The sequence below is a fragment of the Pezoporus occidentalis genome, unplaced genomic scaffold (assembly GCF_034315485.1).
Source record: "Pezoporus occidentalis ecotype Australia unplaced genomic scaffold, CSIRO_AGI_Poc_V1 ctg82, whole genome shotgun sequence".
In the NCBI taxonomy this organism is placed as follows: domain Eukaryota; kingdom Metazoa; phylum Chordata; class Aves; order Psittaciformes; family Psittacidae; genus Pezoporus; species Pezoporus occidentalis.
The window spans coordinates 463,286-483,925 of NW_026916181.1; the positions used below are offsets into that span (position 1 = coordinate 463,286).

The 20,640-nt window shown below is 44.8% G+C and overlaps 1 protein-coding gene across 5 annotated transcripts in view; it reads left to right on the plus strand.

Annotated features, from left to right (window-relative positions):
• Window positions 1–20,640, plus strand: part of KIF9 (kinesin family member 9) — a 30,905-nt gene continuing 10,265 nt past the window's right edge. The window contains exons 1-17 of one of the 5 annotated variants that reach the window (XM_062603898.1): window positions 9–127; window positions 950–1,093; window positions 2,181–2,281; window positions 2,902–3,067; window positions 3,966–4,072; window positions 5,302–5,526; window positions 7,702–7,785; window positions 7,896–7,988; window positions 8,673–8,820; window positions 9,648–9,712; window positions 11,359–11,436; window positions 13,300–13,368; window positions 13,807–13,911; window positions 15,318–15,373; window positions 16,997–17,087; window positions 17,698–17,825; window positions 19,044–19,226. In XM_062603898.1, the coding sequence (XP_062459882.1) occupies window positions 2,186–2,281; window positions 2,902–3,067; window positions 3,966–4,072; window positions 5,302–5,526; window positions 7,702–7,785; window positions 7,896–7,988; window positions 8,673–8,820; window positions 9,648–9,712; window positions 11,359–11,436; window positions 13,300–13,368; window positions 13,807–13,911; window positions 15,318–15,373; window positions 16,997–17,087; window positions 17,698–17,825; window positions 19,044–19,226 (1,694 nt within the window). In that variant the 5' untranslated portion in view covers window positions 9–127; window positions 950–1,093; window positions 2,181–2,185. Of the gene's footprint in view, window positions 128–949; window positions 1,094–2,180; window positions 2,282–2,901; window positions 3,068–3,965; window positions 4,073–5,301; window positions 5,527–7,701; window positions 7,786–7,895; window positions 7,989–8,672; window positions 8,821–9,647; window positions 9,713–11,358; window positions 11,437–13,299; window positions 13,369–13,806; window positions 13,912–15,317; window positions 15,374–16,996; window positions 17,088–17,697; window positions 17,827–19,043; window positions 19,227–20,640 lie in introns of those variants that run through there. The other 4 variants (XR_009961823.1, XM_062603895.1, XM_062603896.1 and 1 more) reach the window with 4 other exon arrangements.

Below are 20,640 nucleotides of genomic sequence, written 5' to 3' on the forward strand. Positions count from 1 at the left end.
CACTTCCGTCATAACCCTCTTCCGGAAGTGGGCGGAAGAGGTGGCTGCCATGGCAACGGTGTACACAGCCCTGGCACCGCTGCGGCCGCCCTTCGCCCCGGCCCGGCCCGGCTGAGGCGGGACACAGGTAGGTATGGGCGGGGCTGCCCCGGGAGCAAGCCCCTCAGCAGGGCCTTGTTGCCACCCGCCTCCCCCGGCAGTGCCGGCCCTACAGTCCGCATCAACCCTCTCAGGACCTCGTCGTCGTCCCCCGCCCCGCAAGGCTGTGTTGCCCCCACCCCAGGTGGTGTCTCCACAGGCCTTGCTCTCTACAACATGGATGATTCTTTCCCCGCTTTACCCCAGGCCCTGACAGATCACCTGCCTTGGCCCCTGAGCCAGAAAGCAAGGCCGTGGGCATGGCTGGCCCTGGCAAACCTCTGTTCCCTGTTAGAGAGTCACGGAATCACAAGCTGTTTTGGGTTGGAAGAGATCTTAAAGCTCATCCAGTTCCAACCCCCTGCCATGGACAGGGACACCTTCCACTAGACCAGGTTGCTCCAAGGCCAGGCTGGACGGGGTTTGGAGCAACCTGGTCTAGTGGAAGGTGTCCCTGCCCATGGCAGAGGGTTGGAACTGGATGAGCTTTAAGGTCAATTCCAACCCAAACCAGTCTGGGATTCTGTTATTCTATTATTCTATGAAATAAGGCGCATACCACTGTAACATTCTATTTGTATAGCAGAGTTTTGTGACCTCTTACAATCCTGATAACCAGATGAGCAGCATTTCCATGCTGGCTCCCAGCTTTAAAGCTCCATTTCTCCTTCCATTCAGCTTGTACCTGTGCTGCTTCAGTGTTTATTCACACAGTACTGGCAAATGTCTTGGCAGCTTTATGTGTGTGTCATTTAGAGGAGATCCTTATGCGGATATCCGTGCACTTCTTTATCACTGTGCTTTTTCACAGATCGTTTATTTGAAGACTGTCTCCCAATCTGAAGAGATTGTGAGCATGGAAACTTAGCACCATTTTGGATTCCACAGCAGTCATGTGTTGCAATCACTGAGATCACCTGGGAAGAGTACAAGGAGCCCACATTACCTTTACCAGGTAGTCATGCAAATGCTCACCTCTGTTTTAAATATTGAGAAGTCTTGGTCCAACTCACAGTTCGACGTTTCTTTTTAGAGCAGTCACAGGAGATAAGGTGCTGGAGAGAGCACAGTGATTAATATACAACAATTAGAAAATATTTTGTTTGAAACTAGAAATTGTCCCTAGATTATCACACAACTGTTGATCACAGGCTGTCTGTAGGAAATCGTGGGGGTAAAACACAGGATCTGCATGTTCCAGGGGTTTAAAGCAGCTTTTTAAGCAGCTTGATGTATCCTCTGAGCCCACCTGCAGCTTTGGTCAGCAGATCCTTTAGTGTCACTGGGTATTGACAGCCACTCCCTGCATTCACACTGACCTTCAGAATAAGAATGTCATCAGTTGTCAGGCACATGATTTTTTCTTTTTCTTCTGGAAACTCTAAGATCAGGTCTTCATCAGGAACTTCAAAATATTCTTATGGCTTAGTATAAATAAGGGGTTCTAATTCCAAAATATGGGAAGTGCACAATCAATCCAGACTGTAAACAAGGTAACTGCTGTTCAGAGCACTGGAAGTGTTTGCATACCAACAACTGCACAGCCCTTTGCAGTGTTGTTGAGATCCTTTTGGCATGGTTTCACCTACAGCACATCTTACTCAAAACCTCAGAAGCCTGAAATCGAGTTCTGGATGATCAGACACTACAAACCAGGAGGCTGCAAGTGCCTTCACACACTGAAAACGCTGGACAAAAGAAAATGCTTCTCATATTCCTGCAATTATTTTCTTTGCAAGCCTGAGAGGAGGGAAAGCTTGTGCTGTCAAACACTAATGTGCCTGGTACACAAGAGGAAATCATGATCAGTAATTCTCTGTATTCACACTCAGCATTCTGAGCAGAACAATACTGGAAAGAATTTTCAGCAACTGGTTGCCCACAGTTGCTTTTCATAAACAATAGAGACTGCAATTGAACATTTGTCAACACTTTATTTTTAAACTCGACTACTCTGTATCTTGCCTTTTCATGCCAAATAACATTACATTTCTTTTTAGGGAATGCAACAGTGTTGATTTTTTCCTTTTTTCCCTCTTTAGTTAGTATGTATCTAGTAAGAAAGAGAGTCCACGCATTCGTGCGAGTCAAGCCAACAGCTGATTTTGCTCAAGATATGATCAAGTTTGGGCCAGATAACAAGGTAGACAAAAAGAGATTGCACGTGTGAAAGGTTTGGGATTTGGTTTCAGTTTTGCCCACTGAAATGCAGAATTCTTCCACTCCTTAAGGCCACACATTTTGGTGCACGTTGTTTGTTTTGTCCTGCTTGCTGTTCTCCTCTGCGCTGACAGAGGCTTGTGGTTTTGTATCAGCAAGTGTGACTACGGAAAGCACACTTCTGGTGATGCAGTGACTAGAGGAAATCCTCAAAATGACTGGGACTCTGACTGATCCTTGAGGAATTCCCAGTGGTAACTTCAGTTCCAACCTGTGGAACAGTCTGTTTCTATCCTCCCTTATGCAAGTTCCTCCCTTCATCTTCTCTTGCTTAGTTCATAATTTCTCTGGGACACAAGATCAGACACATCACTGGGGGGTAAATAGATGAGCTGAGCCACCTTTCTTTCTTTTTTTTTTTTTTTTTTTTTTAGAATATGCATTAGCAGAAAATACCATCAGGTTCAGTATGACAATAGTGCTCTTTGTGCTCCATTTCCTCCTGGTCTCCAGGTCTTCAGTGCATATTTTTTCTTTTTGGACAACAATTGCTGAAACTCTTCATGGTTATCAAAGTTAACTTCCTCTCTTTTTGGGTTTCAGAGCATAGAGATTTGCCTCAAAAAAGATGCCAAGAAAGAAGCTATGAATAGCAGGCAGACCAGCTGGAGCTTTAGGATGGATGGCGTCCTTCACAACACCTCCCAGGAACAGCTTTATGAGACAGTGGCAAAGAAATTGGTGTCCGAAGCTTTAATTGGCTATAATGGTAACTTGGTGCTATTTTTATTAACATAGAATGATAGAATCACAGACTGGTTTGGGTTGGAAGGGATCTTAAAGCTCATCCAGTTCCAACCCCCTGCCATAGGCAGGGACACCTTCCACTAGGCCAGGTTGCTCCAAGCCCCATCCAGCCTGGCCTTGAACACTGCCAGGGATGGGGCAGCCACAGCTTCTCTGAGCAACCTGAGCCAGGGCCTCACCACTCTCACAGGAAAGAACTTCCTCAGATCTCGTCTCAATCTCTCCTCTGTCAGTTTAAAGCCATTCCCTCTTTTCTTCTTGCCCTTGTCAAAAGCCCCTCTCCAGCTTTCTTATCAGCCCCTTTAGGCACTGGAAGCTGTTCTAAGGTGTCACTGGAGGCTTCTCTTCTCTAGGCTGAACAAGCTTAGCTCTTTCAGCCTATTTCCATAGCAGAGATGCTCCAGCCCTCTGGAGCATGTTCATGGCCTCCTCTGGGCTTGCTCCAAGAGCTCCACATCTCTCATGTGTTGGGGCCTCAGAGCTGGATGCAGGGCTGCAGGGGGGATCTCACTAGCATGGACTAGAAGGGGAAAATCCCCTCCCTCGACCTGCTGGTCATGCTTTTGGTGATGCAGTCCAGGGCACGGTTGGTTTCTGGGCTGCAAGTGCACACTGCCAGGTCATGGTGAGCTTCTCATGGACCAGCACCCCCAAGTCCTTCTCCTTAGGAGACAATCCAGTCTTCTGCAGCCTTTATTTGTGCTTGGGATTGCCCTGACCCGGGTGTAGGACCTTGCACTTGGCCTTATTTTGACAATAAGTGGAGATTTGATCTGAGGGAGAGATCCTGTTGATGTTCCATTTGTGAAATGCAGAGGTTACCTCCAGAGTTTATTCTTTTGCTTTTGAATCTTTTCTAGGCACAATAATGTGCTATGGGCAAACGGGGGCTGGTAAAACTTACACCATGATGGGAGCAACTGCTGATTACAAGCATCGAGGAATCATACCACGAGCTATACAGCAGGTATTGGATCTGACTGGGAAAAGAAGCTGGAAGAAATAGCAAGGACATCTCTTGTATCAGCTCTTGCTGATACTCATAGAAGTGTTTTAACATGGTGAATAAGTTATAAATTTATCTCCAGCAGTGGGTTTTTTTAATTCTTTTAATGTAAGATAAGATCATTAAAGATTTAAAGGAGTCTGTAAAACATAGTTACTTTCTGGATTTGTTTAACTACACCATGACCTTGTTCTTTGATAATGATGACGTTTAAGAGCATTGGGATGATGTTGGCTGGAAATATGCTGATTTGTCGGTCCCATTGCTACATAGATATGTCCCTGTTCAGAGGCACAAGCTTAGCAGTGCTTTGAGGGGACAGGTCTGTTTATCTTTAGGCAGTGACACAGAATGCTTTCCACTTCCACAAAGACAGATGACATGCAGCACGTGGGGCTGTTGGGGTGAGTCCAGAGGAGGACACGAAGATGCTCCAAGGGCTGGAGCACCTCTGCTATGGAGACAGGCTGAGAGGGCTGGGCTTGTCCACCCTGGAGAAGAGAAAGGTCTGGGGAGACCTTAGAGCAGCTTCCAGTGCCTAAAGGGGCCAACAAGAAAGCTGGAGAGGGGCTTTTGACAAGGGCATATAGGGACAGGACAAGGGGGAATGGCTTTAAACTGACAGAGGTGAGATTGAGATGAGATGTGAGGAAGAAGTTCTTCCCTGTGAGGGTGGTGAGGCCCTTGCACAGGTTGCCCAGAGAAGCGGTGGCTGCCCTACCCCTGGCAGTGTTCAAGGCCAGGTTGGATGGGTCTTTGAGCAACCTGGTCTAGTGGAAGGTATCCCTGCCCATGGCAGGGTTGGGTGGAAGTGGATGAGCTTTAAGCTCCCTTCCAACCCAAACTAGTCAGTGATTTGATGATTCTGTGAAACAAAGACAGAAAGAATTCTGTAGTTATGCTTTATTGTCATTTGCAGAGGTTGTTCCTGTTTACTTGCTGCTTCTCAAACGTAAGCAGGCATTCAAAAGTATTGTTTTCAGCACTTCCATTTTGCAAAATCATATTAAAATTGTTGACCTAGCCCTGTCAGCCCTCAGGAAACTCCTGTTCAGAATTAGCTACACACACGTGGATGCACTTATAGCTGTTCAGAAAGTTATGAATAGCTTTTCTGGAACACCATAAATAGCTAATTATTCTGTTTGTGAACTAGCAGTGCTGTTGACGAACTCCTTGTCTTTGTATAGGTCTTCAAAGCAACTGCACAATCCACTGATCCACTCATCACTGTTCGAATATCCTATCTGGAAATCTACAATGAGACCTTGTTTGACCTTCTGTCCAACGTGACAAGCGATGGGAGCAGTGACATGCAGATGGCTATCGTGGATTGCCCAGAAGGGGTTTATGTAAAGGGCTTATCTATACATAAAATTAGCCTCGAAGAAGATGCTCTAAGTCTCCTTTTTAAGGCAAGAGAAAACAAATATTACACTTCATCTAATTGTTTATTGGCTTAGCACAGGGAGGAGGCAGTAGAGCAGGAGTTGGGTGGCCAGGAGGGCTGGGGGGAGGTTCAGCCCTCTTTGTTCCCTTTGTCGTGTGCGTAGAAGAGTTGGTAACTCCTTGTAGCCCATGTTCTGGCACAGAGGTTCTGGAAGATCTCCTTGGGGAAATTCTGGTTTTAGTCTATGCCAGAGCAAGTCAAGTGATGGAAGAAACATGTTGGGGTGAGACCACAGAACGTAGTAGCATTGGAGGTTTCAGACAGCACCAAAATACAGAAGGCAGCCACAGAATGCCTTCATTTCAAAAGGTTTATCTCACTGGCCCCATCAGCAGGCTGAGATCCCAGACAGCCCAAAAGATTTGTTTTCATGACCCTGGTTATCACATAAGGGTGTTGGTGAGTGGCTTAGTAGAAAGCGTCCAATGTTTGGGATCCTTTTAGACCAACCAGATGATCTACAGTGGAATTTCTTCTTGAAAAAACACACCGCCTGACCTAGCTATGTCCATGTTCCAAGGAAAGAGTCTTCGCAGTAGCATCTTGGGCAGATAGTTTGGGATGATCATGGCATAGGTACCATTAGTCAGATTTTACAGCAGGATGTTCACACAAGTGGTTAGATTTGTGAAGGGAGTTTGCTTACTTATATCTGCATCTTTCTTTTACTGTGGATGCTTTAGTTCTTAAGGAAAACATGAATAAATAATTGGTTCTGTATGCAGGAAGTGTATTCATAGCAGGAACCACCTGGTGTCCTCAAAGTATTTCACTTACCTTTTTAATAATGTGACTGTGGTATCCTAAGCCAGCTTCTGTGACTGGCAGGAGCTCCCTTTCTTTTTAAAGAGTAGGATAATGATAATGTAACTTAGCTTGAGATCTGTTAATAAAAGAAGTGCAAGTGGGGCCTGGGGACCCATTCAGCATCCTTAGATGAGTTCTGCCTGTGGTTTGAGGTTCACAGAGAAAGCTCCAAACTTTGAGGAGCCTGGCCACATGCTGTGATTCTTCATGTGTGGACTGGGCTTGATAGTATTGATACCTGAAGCTCTTCACTTTCTTGCTCGTGGATTTATACTGCCTAGCGTGGAGCCAGTTACTGACCTTTCAGCTCTCAGAAGTCATCGTCCTTTTAGAGCCAGGCAGATTCTGGCTGTGAAACCTATTGACAGCAGCATTTCTGTGCCGTAGAGCCTTCCGTTTCCTTTTCTGTCTTGCCAGCCTGACAGCACTGCTCTGTGATAGCCTGGCACTTCTAACAAACAGTTACCACATAATTTTCAATGTCACTTTCTTTTCCTGTAAGCAGGCATTACAGATTTGTAGCTATTGTGTATGTTTGAGTTTTCTATGACATTTGAAGCCTGGGGAGTGCTTTGGGTTTCTAGTATTCAAGAAACTGAAACAGCCAGGGAGGTATTGCCTCTGAGCAAGGCTTGCCTGACTTGTTTCTCAAAAAGCCACAATTCTGTGAGCTGAGCATCGAAAGTGGAAATAGTTTCCAGTAAAAGGCATTATTATAGTAAACTGTGACCTTTCTCAACCCCCCCCATGAAGTGCTTTGAGAGGCCTTTGAGTAAGAAAACAAGGCAAACCTGGTGAGTTCCCACTCTGACTGCCCTAACCATTGTTCAGCCTGGAGAAGAGAAGGCTCAGAGGAGAACTTAGAGCAGCTTTCAGTGCCTAAAGGGGCTGACAAGAAAGTTGGAGAGGAGCTTTTTACAAGGGCAGGTAGGGACAGGACAAGGGGGAATGGCTTTAAACTGATTTAAGGGAGATTTAGTGAGATGTGAGGAAGAAGTTCTTCCCTGTGAGGGAGGTGAGGCCCTTGCACAGTTGCCCGAAGAAGCTGTGGCTGCCCCATTGCTGGCAGTGTTCAAGGCCAGGTTGGATGGGGCTTGGAGCAACCTGGTCTAGTGGAAGGTGTCCCTGCCTGTGGTAGGGGATTGGAACTGGATGAGCTGATTGGAAGGTCTCTTCCAACACTAACAATTCTGTGATTCTGTAAACCAACTGATTGGAGTTACAGTCTGTATGGAGCAAAGATCGAATTGCCGTTTATTTAAGTGTGTGGATTTATAATTTCTACCCATGCAGAATTTTAAAAACATTGTTTGAATTTTGACTTCATTTGCAGGGTGAGAACAAAAGAGTAATAGCAGAGCATGCACTGAATAAGCATTCGTCCAGGTCCCATTGCATCTTTACTATTTACATTGAGGTAAGTGCTTCAGCAGTTTTTCTGGGGACTCCAGTGGCTGAGGATCTTTACACATCTGTTTTTTACTGTATTTCAGTTTTGTCTACAGTTTATATTCTTTTCTCCCTCAGTCTCGTTTCAGATTTTTCTCAGACATCAAATGTGTTAACTCTAAGATCAACTTAATAGATCTGGCAGGCTCAGAGAGACAGAGCAAGTCTGGAGTAAGTGATGGAAGAAATATTTCAGTCTGTGGTGATGAGCCCAGTAATCAACAAGATAGAGGTGAAATTACAGGTTTTCCCCGCAACAGAATTCAGCCTGTGATAAATAGGTGACACTGTGACAAATTGTAAGTCATGATGACATGTCAGAAGGTGATCAGTTGTTTGCAGCTGCTGTGTATCATTTGTAAGTCCACATGTGACTCCTATCCTGCGTTTGCTTTCCAACCCAACCCAGACTCATTTAATTTGAGTCTGTAATTTCTCAAAGAGTTTCTGATTTTCCTCTTCATTCCAGCAGCAACAGTGCAAATTCTGGTTACAGCAGGCAAACTATCAAAAGTTTCTCAGGGTGTTAGGGCTCAACAACTGAAAGCTTCTCAGGTCCTGTGTGACATTCTACGTTGAGCAGAGTAGAAACTTCATCAGCCCCATGCCAAAACATGATTTACCCTGTTGGGGGAAAGGCAGTGGTCCTTGTAAACTTGTAATGAAAAATTGAGGTCTCTGAAAACTTGTTTTCAAACTGAAGAAAGCTCTAGCTCGTGAATTTATCAGGTCTGAATTAGCTCCTTACCCTCAGAGACAAACAGAGTTTTACTCTCAGTGAGGAGTATGCTCCGTCCTGCAGTTCGACCAGAAGTACGTGTTGTGGAAGTTTTGCTTTTTGATCTTGCATTACAGTCTGAAGGACAGCTTTTGAAGGAGGCCACATACATCAACAAGTCTCTGTCATTCCTGGAGCAAGTCATCACTGCCCTGGCTGATCCTAAGAGGGACCACATCCCCTTCCGGCAGAGCAAGCTCACTTACGTCCTCAAGGACTCCCTGGGTAAGAGCTGTGCATCATAGCAGGCCCCGACAGTTCCTAGTTGTAAGGTCATAACATAGAAACACACAGAACTCAACATTGTTCAAAGGATGTCTGGTTTTCTTCATCAAATAAAACAGCAGGTGCAGGAGAAAGTGCAAAGCCCACACTCTTCAAACTAGTAGAAATTCACAAAACCTTAGTTAGAATGCTGTAAAAAGCTGCCACAAAAAAACCCAAACAAACCCAAACAGCATGTTACAAGCCTTTTCAGGCGCTCCTGCATTAGCATCAGGCTGCAGGTGATAAACCCAAAGCTGAGGCACATCATGAATCCAGGCTTGTGCTTCTGGAATGCTGGAGACATGGGAGGAGAAAGCAGTTGAAAACAGGCTGTAGGGGTTTGTGTGGTGTAACCAAAGGCATCAGAAAGGAGAGTGATGTTCAAGGCATTTCTGAGCTGAGTCTTGTGTTTAGGAAAGGCAGGGACCACATCCTGCCAGGTTCCCCACTATTAGATTTAGGCCAAGGGATTTTAAAATCCTCTGCTCCAGTTTTCTCAATTTCAGGCTTTCACAGTTTGTGTTCTTGTCTTCCTACTGCATCGTCACCACGTGAGAAATGCCTGTTGCCTTTATTCTTCAGTCATTCTGTGCCACTGTGTCTCTGGACCCATGGGAACTTTAGAGGGACAAACTGGCTGTGTTCTTTGTTGCTCTTTTTTCTCTTATTTTAGTCAGCACAGAACATAATACATTAAAAAAAAAAAGAAACAATGAACCCCCTAATTATATTATTTGCCTTTTAGAAAATTATTCTTTTATTTATTTTTTTTTTATTTTTCCCAGGGAGAAACTGCAATACTGTCCTAGTGGCAAATGTCTGTGGGGAAGCTGCACATGTGGAACACACTGTAAGTTAAACTGATTTCTGCAGAATGCGACTCTTGTTCTTGATACTGTTACAACTGGCTGTAGCTTGGTTTAAAGACTGGTCTCTGGAGGGCTATGGCAGGAGTCCCAGAGCAACATCCTGCCTAATTCATCTTATCTCAAAGGCTCAGAGAAGAGATTGCTCTTACCAATCTGCTTTGTGATGCAAACAGATGAGTGGTAACTGGCCCAGGGGAAGAAATGAGAGCCCGAAATAGAGCAGGCACAAGCAGCTAAAATCTAAGCACACTAAGGAGTGGTAATTATTGATGGTTCAACTCTACGAATGCATTTGAATGATACATAGTATAACGAGGTCAGTGGGATTGCACTGGTTCAGAGCTAAGCTGGCTTTCTGCTGCTTTAGGAAGTGGGAGTATCTTCCTAACACTGGGGGGTTTTTAACCTGTGAAATAATGAAATTGAGAAAAGTCTCACTGTGTGAACTGAATCCACTTAACCACATCTGTAACACAGAGAATCACAGAATCCTGCAATCCCAGGTTGGAAGGGACCTCAAGGATCATCTGGTTCAACCTTTACAGGCAAAGCATGACTCATGCTACATGGCCCAGCACCAGGTCCAGCCCAGTCTTAACAGGGTCCAGCACTGGGGAGTCACCAGTTCCCTGGGGAGATTATTCCAATGGCTGATTGTTCTCATTGTGAAAAATTTTCCTCATCTGTGCAACTGGAATCTCCCCAGGAGTAACTTGTGCCCACTGCCCCTTGTCTTTTCCATGAAACTCCTTGTAAAAAGGGAGTCTCCATCTTTTTTGTAGCCACCCTTTAAATTCTGGAACATGATGATAGAGTCTCCTATGAGCCTTCTTTTCTGTAGGCTGAACAAGCGCAGCTCGCTCAGCCTTTCTTCACATGGCTTTCCAGTCCTTGGATGATCTTTGTGGCCCTTCTCTGGACCCTCTCTGGCCTGTCCACATCTTTTTTGTGTGGTAGGGGCCAAAACTGAACACAGTGTTTCAGGAGTCGCCTGACAAGCACTGAGTAGAGTGGGACAGTGACATCTTTATCTCTGCTGGCTCTGCTGGTGGTATCCTTGAAGGGAATCACTTTGCTTTTTGCCAAGAAAAATGTATGTATGTATGTTTGTATGTAGCAAAAAAAACCAACCCAAATTAATCTGTTGGGTAGTTTTTTTCAAGGCAAAGTTGTTTTATCATCTTCTTGTGTTCTGATAGCATCTAGGAACAGTATTGCTCAGGAGTCAGCAACTGTGCTTTGCATCAAGAGGAGGATTTTCAGGTGGTAGGGGTTTAGTCTCAGGATACCACAATTGCAGGAGTTAAACTCGAAGGCCATTGATGTGTGATTTGGAGGTTTTGGGATGTAAGTCTTGTTTTTATGAGAAGTGGGTGTGGGTATTTTGGAGATCACTGCTCTGATACACACAGAGCTGTCCACAAGCAGAACAGAAAGGACAAAGACATCATCTGAAGCTGGCTAATCACACAGAAGCCACTGAGCGTTAGAAGATATGATCCCAGAATAAGAAATCCTATATTGCTCCCTTCAGTTAAATAGCTTTTTTATTTCTGTGTTCTGGGATCTGATATGGTTAAGAAGTAACATATTATGAAAATTCTATCCTTGCTAATATCTTTTTCAGTTGTCTTCTCTTCGGTTTGCTAACAGAATGAAATGGGTCACGACAGAGCCAGTCCTCAATGAGACATATGACCAAGAGGTACGTAGAGAAGGGGAAGAGAGGAAGGCAGTTTTTGTCAGGTTCATTAATATTGAAGATAATGACCTTAAAAACCAGAGATTTGATAGTGTAATGAATTACCACTCATCAGCTGAGCTGACATTTGCTAAATTTAGGTAACTGATGAAATGGATTAGTATTAAACCTTTTTTCATTGGTATTTAATTACAGTTACCTTGAATATGCTACATGTTACAGTCATGCAGATGGTCATGTCTTCGCTGCCATGTGGTAATTCTTTCAAGTGCATGCATACAAGTCCCTCATTTTTCTGATAAGATTGACCTTTTAGCAGAGATACTATGTTCTGGGCTACTCCCGTGGTCTGTGGGGAAATTCCTAGGCACTTCTCCTACGGAGACAGGCCAAGAGAGCTGGGCTTGTTCAGCCTGGAGAAGGCTCCAGGGGGACCTTAGAGCAGCTTCCAGTGCCTAAAGGGGCTGATAAGAAAACTGGAGAGGGGCTTTTGACAAGGGCAGGTAAGAACAGGATGAGGGGGAATGGCTTTAAACTGACAGAAGGGAGACTGAGATGAGATGTGAGGAAGTTCTTCCCTGTGAGGGTGCTGAGTCCCTGGCACAGGTTGCCCAGAGAAGCTGTGGCTGCCCCATCCGTGGCAGGGTTCAAGGCCACGTTGGATGGGGCTTGGAGCAACCTGGTCTAGTGGAAGGGGCTGGAGCTACATGGATTTTAAGGTCCTTTCCAACCCAAACCATTCTATAGTTCTATGAAATGATCTACAGTCCTACCTGTAGCTTTACACAGCATTATCCCCATTGCTGCTGGTAAAAGAACTTTTTTGCCACAATTACAAAACTTGTTTAAACTAGGAAAAAACTTACAGAAAATGATGATACTATTTCAGATGTCCTGAGTGTACTTTCACAGCTGAAACAGAGCTGGCAGCAGTAAACGTTCTATGAATTACTGATGGCCCAAGGAACAAGTTTACAGCCATCTGATCCATAACACATGTGGTGCGTGAGAGCCCTGCCTTATTTCATGGTCTAATCTCACTGGCAAGCAGAAAAACAGCTGTGGAGTTTCCTCCAATGGCTTCCAGAAGAAGCTGTGCAACAAACTGTCTTTTCCTCTTCAGTGCCTTTCATCTGAGATGTGTGGAGTGGGAAAGAGTAGCTGAAAGAGTATCATAGAATCCTAGAATGGCTTGGGTTGGCTTCTCATTGACCAACACCACCAAGTCCTTCTCCTTAGGGGTGTTCCCAATCCAGCAGTGTTTAACTTTTCTTTAAGAAAGCTATTGTGCTCAACAAATCACTTAAAAAGCAGCTCAGTATCCAATTCTCCCTGAATCCCAAGGTGATTTGTGTGTCCACACCTTTCTGAAAACACATTCTAAATAGTGAATGCTTGAAGATATTCCATGTTACGGAGAAATTCAATCAAATACATCACAGGGGACTTTCTCCTCTATTAAAGTTAATGTCAGAACTCCTGCTGAGTTCGGTAAGAGTCAGGGTGGAAACCTCCACACTTCTTTGCTTTTGAGATAGTATCTCATAGTCCAGAATGTGATGGCCCCTACAGTACCAGCTCAGGAAAGCGTGAAATTAAAAGCCAGGTGGCCCTCCTTTGAAGGCTTGGTCTGACTCTGCAGGCAGTACACCCAGGACACAACAGAAGCTGTCCTGTTGGAAGCTAATGAAAGGCAAAATGATTTCCAGAGCTGCTACTTCACTGATGCAAACCTGACAGTAAACCCTGGGGGAGCTGGTGTATCGCTATGATATCTTTTAGCAGCCAGTTTAATGTTGCTTTTCTGTAGTTTTTTTTTCTCCAATAGCATTTAGTCATTTGCTCACCCTTTTGTTTTCCTGCTAGGGGACAGTGAAGGCTTTGGAGAAGGAGATTGCTTTTCTGAAGCAGGAACTGGCCGTACATGACAGCTTGGTAAGGAATAGGTTGCAGCGTCTTAGATGGGACCTAGTTAAAGCTTTGTCCTGATTTTTCTTCTGCAGTAGGATCAGCTAACTCAGCACTCAGCATGACTGTATTCTTCCTTCAGCTTTCAGCACTGTCTTTTGGGGTTTAGGCAAAGCTCTGAAGATCGTAGTGAGACTGTGTTGTAGCTTCAGTCCCTAGCCACCCCACCTATTTTTTTTCAGACTCTCGAAGCCCTCCTGTTGTGTGATTGAAATGTGCAGGGGATGCATTGCTTCCAGCATGTCCCCACGTCCCATGTCCTATCAACTTGGATGATGTGTGGAGTCGCAATCAGAAATTAAACACAAGGCTTTCCTGGGCACATTAGAGCCACGTCAGGTGTTCATCACACTTACTTAGCTTTTTGTGATTTGCTGATACTCAGTTGTTCACCTTTTTTCTCAGGCGAATCGTTCTCTGATGACTTATGACCCTCTGTCTCACGTCCAGATAGAAGAGATTAAGTCTCAAGTCCATAGATACCTAAAAGGAGCCATTGATGAAATTGATGTAAGTAGCTTTCTAGTGGAGAAGCACATAAATACTGATTCCATCTCATTTTACTCTGGGACAGAAGCAATGGAAATGTCTTCTGAAGAGGCTGTCTTTAACCCTGAAAGTGTTACAGAATAGTAATTTAATTTGTTTTTTATTTTGTGCGTTAAGGACTGTCTCTTTGTTTTCATTCAATTTTTGCTTTTTCAGAAGCTTGAGGAGACTTCTCCTCAGTCCTGAAACCTTTTGAGTTGGTTTATTTGGAACTTCTTTAAATAATTAATGACAAAAATTTGCTCTGCCAGTGTTAAACTAAATCTTTGCAAGGTGTGTTGCCAAAACCTGTCCAGTCTTTCAGAGACAGGTTCATTAAGGCTGGGTTTCTTGACTTGAAACTAGCTAGTGACTGTAAAATGATTGTGAAAAAAAGCAGCAGAAATCCTGTGGACACAAATATTCCTGCCTGGGCAAAGAGGAAAACAAGCAAAATGAAAGAAGATGGAAATGCAAATGCACACTCAGAGCTACTGTGAAATTTGGTTTGGTTGTGAGCAGAAGCCACTGTGACAAGAGCGCAGAAGTTGCTGGAAGAGTGTTTTCGAAACAGATAACCCTTTAGTTTGAACAGAAGACTTGAGACACTTTCTCTCATTTCATGTAATTATTGTCTTCTCTCAAAGTCCCTGTTTTCTCCCTCCAGCGGGCAGGAGTGGAGCAGAATAAGGGCATACATGAAGGTGTGTGTTACCTGACTTGCAAAATGTGATGTGGAGCAGGGAAAGCACGGAAGGACTAAGGAGTTTTACACAGGGAAGGGTGTCTTCAGTGACACTCAAGAATCTTTTAGAGAGAGTTGAGAGCAGAGATTGTGTGTTTCATAGTGTGGGCCAGTCTTTCGGACCTTGGGAGAGCTGGAGGCAGATTCTTGCTCATCTGCAGACTGCCCGTTATTTATTTGTCCATGCCTCTGATCATCATCTCCAAAACAGAGAGTAGTATGGCTTGACTGCACTGATTCGTTATTATGGGTAAGAGGACTAACAATAGTGCTCTGGCAGGTGTAAGTACTCAGGCAGTCTTGGCCAGCAGTGCAAAGAGAAGCAGCATCATAATTTGCAAGGTGAGTAGATGCCATCTATGTAATTTTAGAAATGATTATAATTAATTCATTACCTCAGTGGCTGTACAGTAAATGGAATTTACTGTAGTCTGTCAGATTGCTTTCTCTTTAAAAGTCTCCTAAGAGTGAGCAATGTATCCACCTCCAGCCTGACTCTCAGGATAAAGGTAATCCTGCATGAGCGTGGACACCCAGCAAATGGAAAGTGGAGTACTTGCAGTCTGAAATGTTTGAATCAGTACAGCTGACCACAGCCTAGAGATGCTTGCTTACATCTTCACTGTATACCTCTTTTCCTCAGATAGTGAACCTCAGGCAAATCCGGGAGGTATTCAGGCAGTTCAAACTGATTTTAAGGTAAGATATCCAAGGTTGATGCATATCACAGTAAGGTTCAAGAAATGCTACCAGGCTTTTGTCTGTGGTATCACAGTTACAGTGATATGGGTGAGTCATAGAATCCCAGACTGGTCTGGGTTGAAAGGGACCTTAAAGCTCATCCAGTTCCAACCCCCTGCCCTGGGCAGGGACACCTTCCACCAGACCGGGTTGCTCTAAGCCCCATCCAGCTTGGTCTTGAGCACTGCCAGGGATGGGGCAGCCACAGCTTCTCTGGGCAACCTGTGCCAGTGCCTCAGCACCCTCACAGGGAAGAGCTTCTTCCTAATATCTCATCTAAATCTCCCCTCTGTCAGTTTAAAGTCATTTCCTCCTTGTAATGGAAAACACAATTCTGGATAAATTCTGCTGGCGTCTGCACAAGACTATTTCCTCTAACTTCCAATGCTCATACATCATGTGCAAGGGCTCTCGAGGATGAACATCACTGGTTAAAAATTCTTGGGAAATATACCGTCACTGAGCATAAACTGTGTGGGATCCCTAATCATGGAGCATATCTCCATTGCATAAGGCATTCTGCAAACAGATCAAAAGAAAAAGCAGACCTTGTAGGATGAGGTGATATAAAGTGGTCTCACCACGGCAGCCTCAAGAAGTCATCAGGTTTACTTGTTTTTTTTTAGATTGTGGCACAGGTAGGTCGCAAAACAATTGCAGGAGCATGATAAGAAGGTTCTGTGGCTGTTTTCAGGGAGGTGCTCTCTGATGTGTGGTGTGGGATCGGAGAAAGCAAGAAAGTGCCTGTTTGAAAATGTCACCAGTGGATGGTGAAAGTTGTTGCGGAAGGAAGGAAGGTGAATGACAGGCTCCTAAAAATGAGGACAAGCAGCTTGCAGGTCATGAAATAGAAGAGAACAAAGAAGAATAAGGGTATTAGGGCAACCCCCGCGGTCCCTGCCCCATCAAGCTGTACGACCTTGCTGGGCAGTAGAGGTTGCAACTCACAAGTGTGACAGTGGGATATTGCTGTAGAGAAGCTGCATGCCCTTGAGAAACTTGAGTGAGCACAAGTGTCTATAGTACATCATCACACTGTGCAGTCAGGCTTTCCTTGGGACCTGAGAACAAAATGGGTTTCATGATAAAATTTTGCCTATTAGTTTTTTTTAACTTGGGGCTCATTTTATTGTTCTGAAACAGTGGAGTTCAGTAGTTCAGTAGTTTTTAACTATTCAATTTTAGTCTTGTATAGTGTATTTGAGCCTGCTGATAATGCTTTTCCATAAAAAAATCATTCAGTTTGAAAAATCACTAGGTTAAAGGAAGGGGATGGCACTGAATGGAGGTAACAGGGTTTGATCTGGACCACTAAAAGGTTATGTAGAGTATTAAAAGAGCCATCAGAAAGCTTCTATGTGTACGAGGCCTAAGGGAGTTTGTAGAAAATAGGAAGAGGAAAGTAAATAAAGGTTACAGTAGCTATGGAAAGAATGGAAGGAGCAAGGTGGGGTGTTTGGGAATGAGATCACAGGTAAAAAATTATTTTCTTTTGAAATCTGATATTGTCATTATCAAAGGTCTTGACATAAGAAATAATCCTCCTTGAACACAATGGTAAGAGGCTGTTTTCTCCCCTAGTCAACAGGAGTGTGAAGTGGAGGCGAGATTGCGAAGCAAGTACGCTCTGATAGACAAAAATGACTTTGTTACTATTGCTGCTCTTCATAAGGTAATGTCTGGTGCTCAAGCCTCGCCCAGAATCAATCTTAGAATTGGCTCCTTTGCTGTTGTAACATGAATTGCCTCAAGTTCTCAACTTTTCCCTGTTGAAATACGAAGCTCAGAAATCAAAGAATCACCATAGAATCACAGAATGGTCTGGCTTGGACGGGACCTTAAAGACCATCCAGTTCCAACCCACTGCCATGGGCAGGGACACCTTCCACTAGATCAGGTTGCTCCAAGCCCCATCCAACCTGGACTTGAACACTGCCAGGGATGGGGCAGCCACAACTTCTCTCGGCAGCCTGTGCCAGGGCCTCACCAGACTTCTGAGGGTGCTTTTATTTATTTTGGGACACTAGACCTAAGTTGTTCTCCCTCTAAGTGGCTGAAACATTCAGCATATGAATTTGAGGATGATTTTGGCCTTGTTTTAGTTCTCACTTCTTTCTTACAGATGTGTTTCCCTGGAATACTTGCTAATGTGTACAGATTTCCATATTAGATGATACAACAGGATGGAATAACTGTTGGGCAAGGGCTGTATAGCTTTTGTGGTATAGAAAGTTACAAATCTAATGCTTTCTGGTCCATGTTTTATTTCTTCCTGTTTCCAGGCAGGTGTAGTTGATGTGGATGGCCATTTGGTGCACGAAGAGGATGAGCAGGCTTTTGACACCAGCACTGCTCCTTCACCCAGACATGGTAGGAAGAAGAAATCCAGGAGGAATGGTGAGGCATTCAGGTGAGTTAAGTAGCCAGACTGCTCTCTCTTTTCTCTGATAACGTGTCATCGCAGTGACCAGGTTTGGTCAAGGTGTGATTGGCAGCAACCCATGGGGAAAGACAGAGAGGAAGCTGGCTTAAACAAGTATGTAAAACTTCTGTGGGTCCTCTAACGCTGTAAGGGTTTCTGGTGTCCTTATGGCCACCAGCCATACTCTTAGAAGGACATGGGCCTGTTGGAGTGAGTGCAGAGGAGGCTTTTGGCCATGGGAGCAGTGGTAGAAACAGCCAATGCAGGGGACCTTACTTTTATAAATCAAAGGATCTTTTTCTGCTCACAGAGAAGAACTTCTTCCTCAGATCTCATCTCAATCTCCCCTCTGTCAGTTTAAAGCCATTCCCCCTTGTCCTGTCCCTACCTGCCCTTGTCAAAAGCCCCTCTCCAGATTTCTTGTCAGCCCCTTTAGGCACTGGAAGCTGCTCTAAGGTCCCTCTGGAACCTTCTCTTCTCCAGGCTGAACAAGCCCAGCTCTCTCAGCCTGTCTTCACAACAGAGGTGCTCCAGCCCTCAGAGCATGTTTGTGGCCTCCTCTGCACTCACTCCAACAGCTCCATATCCTTCTTATGTTGGTCTAAGTCCTTGTATTACAGAGGAGAGGAATTGTCAAGGCATTAGTATCCACATGACACAGTGGGCTCCTCTGTGCAGTTCTGTTTTTTAGGGAGATGCAAGGAGATTTAGCAAACACTTTCCTGTATCCCTTTGAAGTCACACTGTCCCCTGCAGATAAGGCTGGTGGTGTTTGTGGAGGTGAGCTGAGGGAAAAGAACAGAGAGCTCGGGTTGATTTTGATGTGGGTTAGATCAGATCCTGGGGAATTTGGTTTGTAGGTTCCTCTGAAGGTAAAGAGGGTTATCCTGTCTGCAGGCATGCTTCACTCCAGACAGGGTGGGACTCTTGTCCTTGTGATCCTTCTCTAGAGATCTAGTCCAGCCTGTGCTATATTCTGTATTACTTGCTACACAAGGCAATTTCTCAGCTCTAGGAGGTAAGGACTTGTGAGGAGAACAAAGCTGATCTTACCGCTTGTCAGTAAGTATTTCACTGCAGGCTTTTGTAGGAGCCTCTTCAGACTGCTAGTGTTTTGAATCAGCAATGCTAGCATCCTCAGCAAGGTCTGGTTTCATGAAAAATTTAATTAATCTGGTTCACCACTTCCCCCCCCCCCCCCCCCAGGAAGGAAGGAATGAGGAGCAATCTTTCTTGGAAAGATGTGGAAGGGGATTTACCATCAAAAAGTCAGGTCATGTTTTCCACTAAGGATCTGGATGTGAAAGAGGTACCAAGGGACCAGGACACAGCAAATATTGATGCAGAGCTCTCAAAGCCATCTCCTGTGGAGGATTCCCAGCAGCCCAGGTAAGCTTTTCCTGTGAGGAAGAATATCCCCTTTGCCAGAGGTTTGTTTACACCGAAGTGATTGCATTGTGTTCCCCTAGTACAGCTATCTGCTTCAAAGTAAAGAGGAGGGATTCAGAGATCTTGCTTGCTTGGATTCATTAATACATTGTAGGACAGCAGTGGTTATAGGGACACCCTGCGTGCTGAATTATGTTGGTGATGGTTATCTTCTCCATCTGCTTTGAGTGCTGCCCTAGCTAGTTGCTCTATTACATTGCCTTGGCCAGCATGTCTAGGAAGGGGATTCTCTCCTTCTATTCTGCTCTTGAGAGGCCCCACAGATTCTGGAATACTATGTCCAGCTCTGGGGCCCCAGCATAAGAAGGACATAGAGCTGTTGGAGCAAGTCCAGAGAAGGCCACAAAGATGCCCCAAGGGCTGGAGCACCTCTGCTATGGAGACAGGCTGAAAGAAATGGGCTTGTTCAGCCTGGAGAAGAGAAGGCTCCAGGGACACCTTAGAGCAGTGCCTGAAGAGGCTGACAAGAAAGCTGGAGAGGAGCTTTTGACAGGGGCTTGTAGAGACAGGACAAGGGGGAATGTCTTTAAACTGACAGAGAGAAGATTTAGATGAGATCTGAGGAAGAAGTTCTTCCCTGTGAGGGTGGTGAGGCTCTGGCACAGGTTGCCCAGAGAAGCTGTGGCTGCCCCATCCCTGGCAGTGTTTAAGGCCAGGTTAGATGGGACTTGGAGCAGCCTGGTCTGGTGGAAGGTATCCCTGCTCTATGATTAATTGGGAAGTCTTTGAGAATTGCAGCACTCTTTACCCTTTAGCTAATAGTAAAATTGCAGAAGCACCACATGTGCAGCCACAAAACCCCACATAGTCATGAAAATGGGTCAATAGCTGCACAGATCATGTCAGGAGGTACCATATTAAAACAGAAGAGTGGAAAATGGCCAAAACTGGAGCAATGTGCCAACCAGCTGCTTGTAGCAAGGCAAGAATTTAGCATGGGAGGGCAGCACTGAATTGCATTTTGTTCTGGATGAGTGGATGGGGTGAAAAATGCTAAGGGTACCAAGACAAAGAACTCTTTCCAGGAGAATGGTCTCAACAGAATGAGGTTGTTTAGCTCACAGGAGTTCAGCCAAGGCCCTCTACAAACCAGTTCAGGACACTGGTTTTCTCATCATCAATCATCTTTTCTTGCTGAGAGCTCTCAAGCGATGCAGCTCTTAAGTATTGTGAGCACCTGCATTGCTTGTGCTGTAGACAACCAGTCCTTTCTTGCTCCTGCTGCCCAGGGAGAGCATCACAATGAAGGTGTCCCAGGAGAATTTACTCCTGAAGCACCTTAACATGTTATCATGTTCCTCCAAGACCTCTGCATGTGTTTTAGTATTAATCTGTAAGTCCTGTGGCTGGCAGC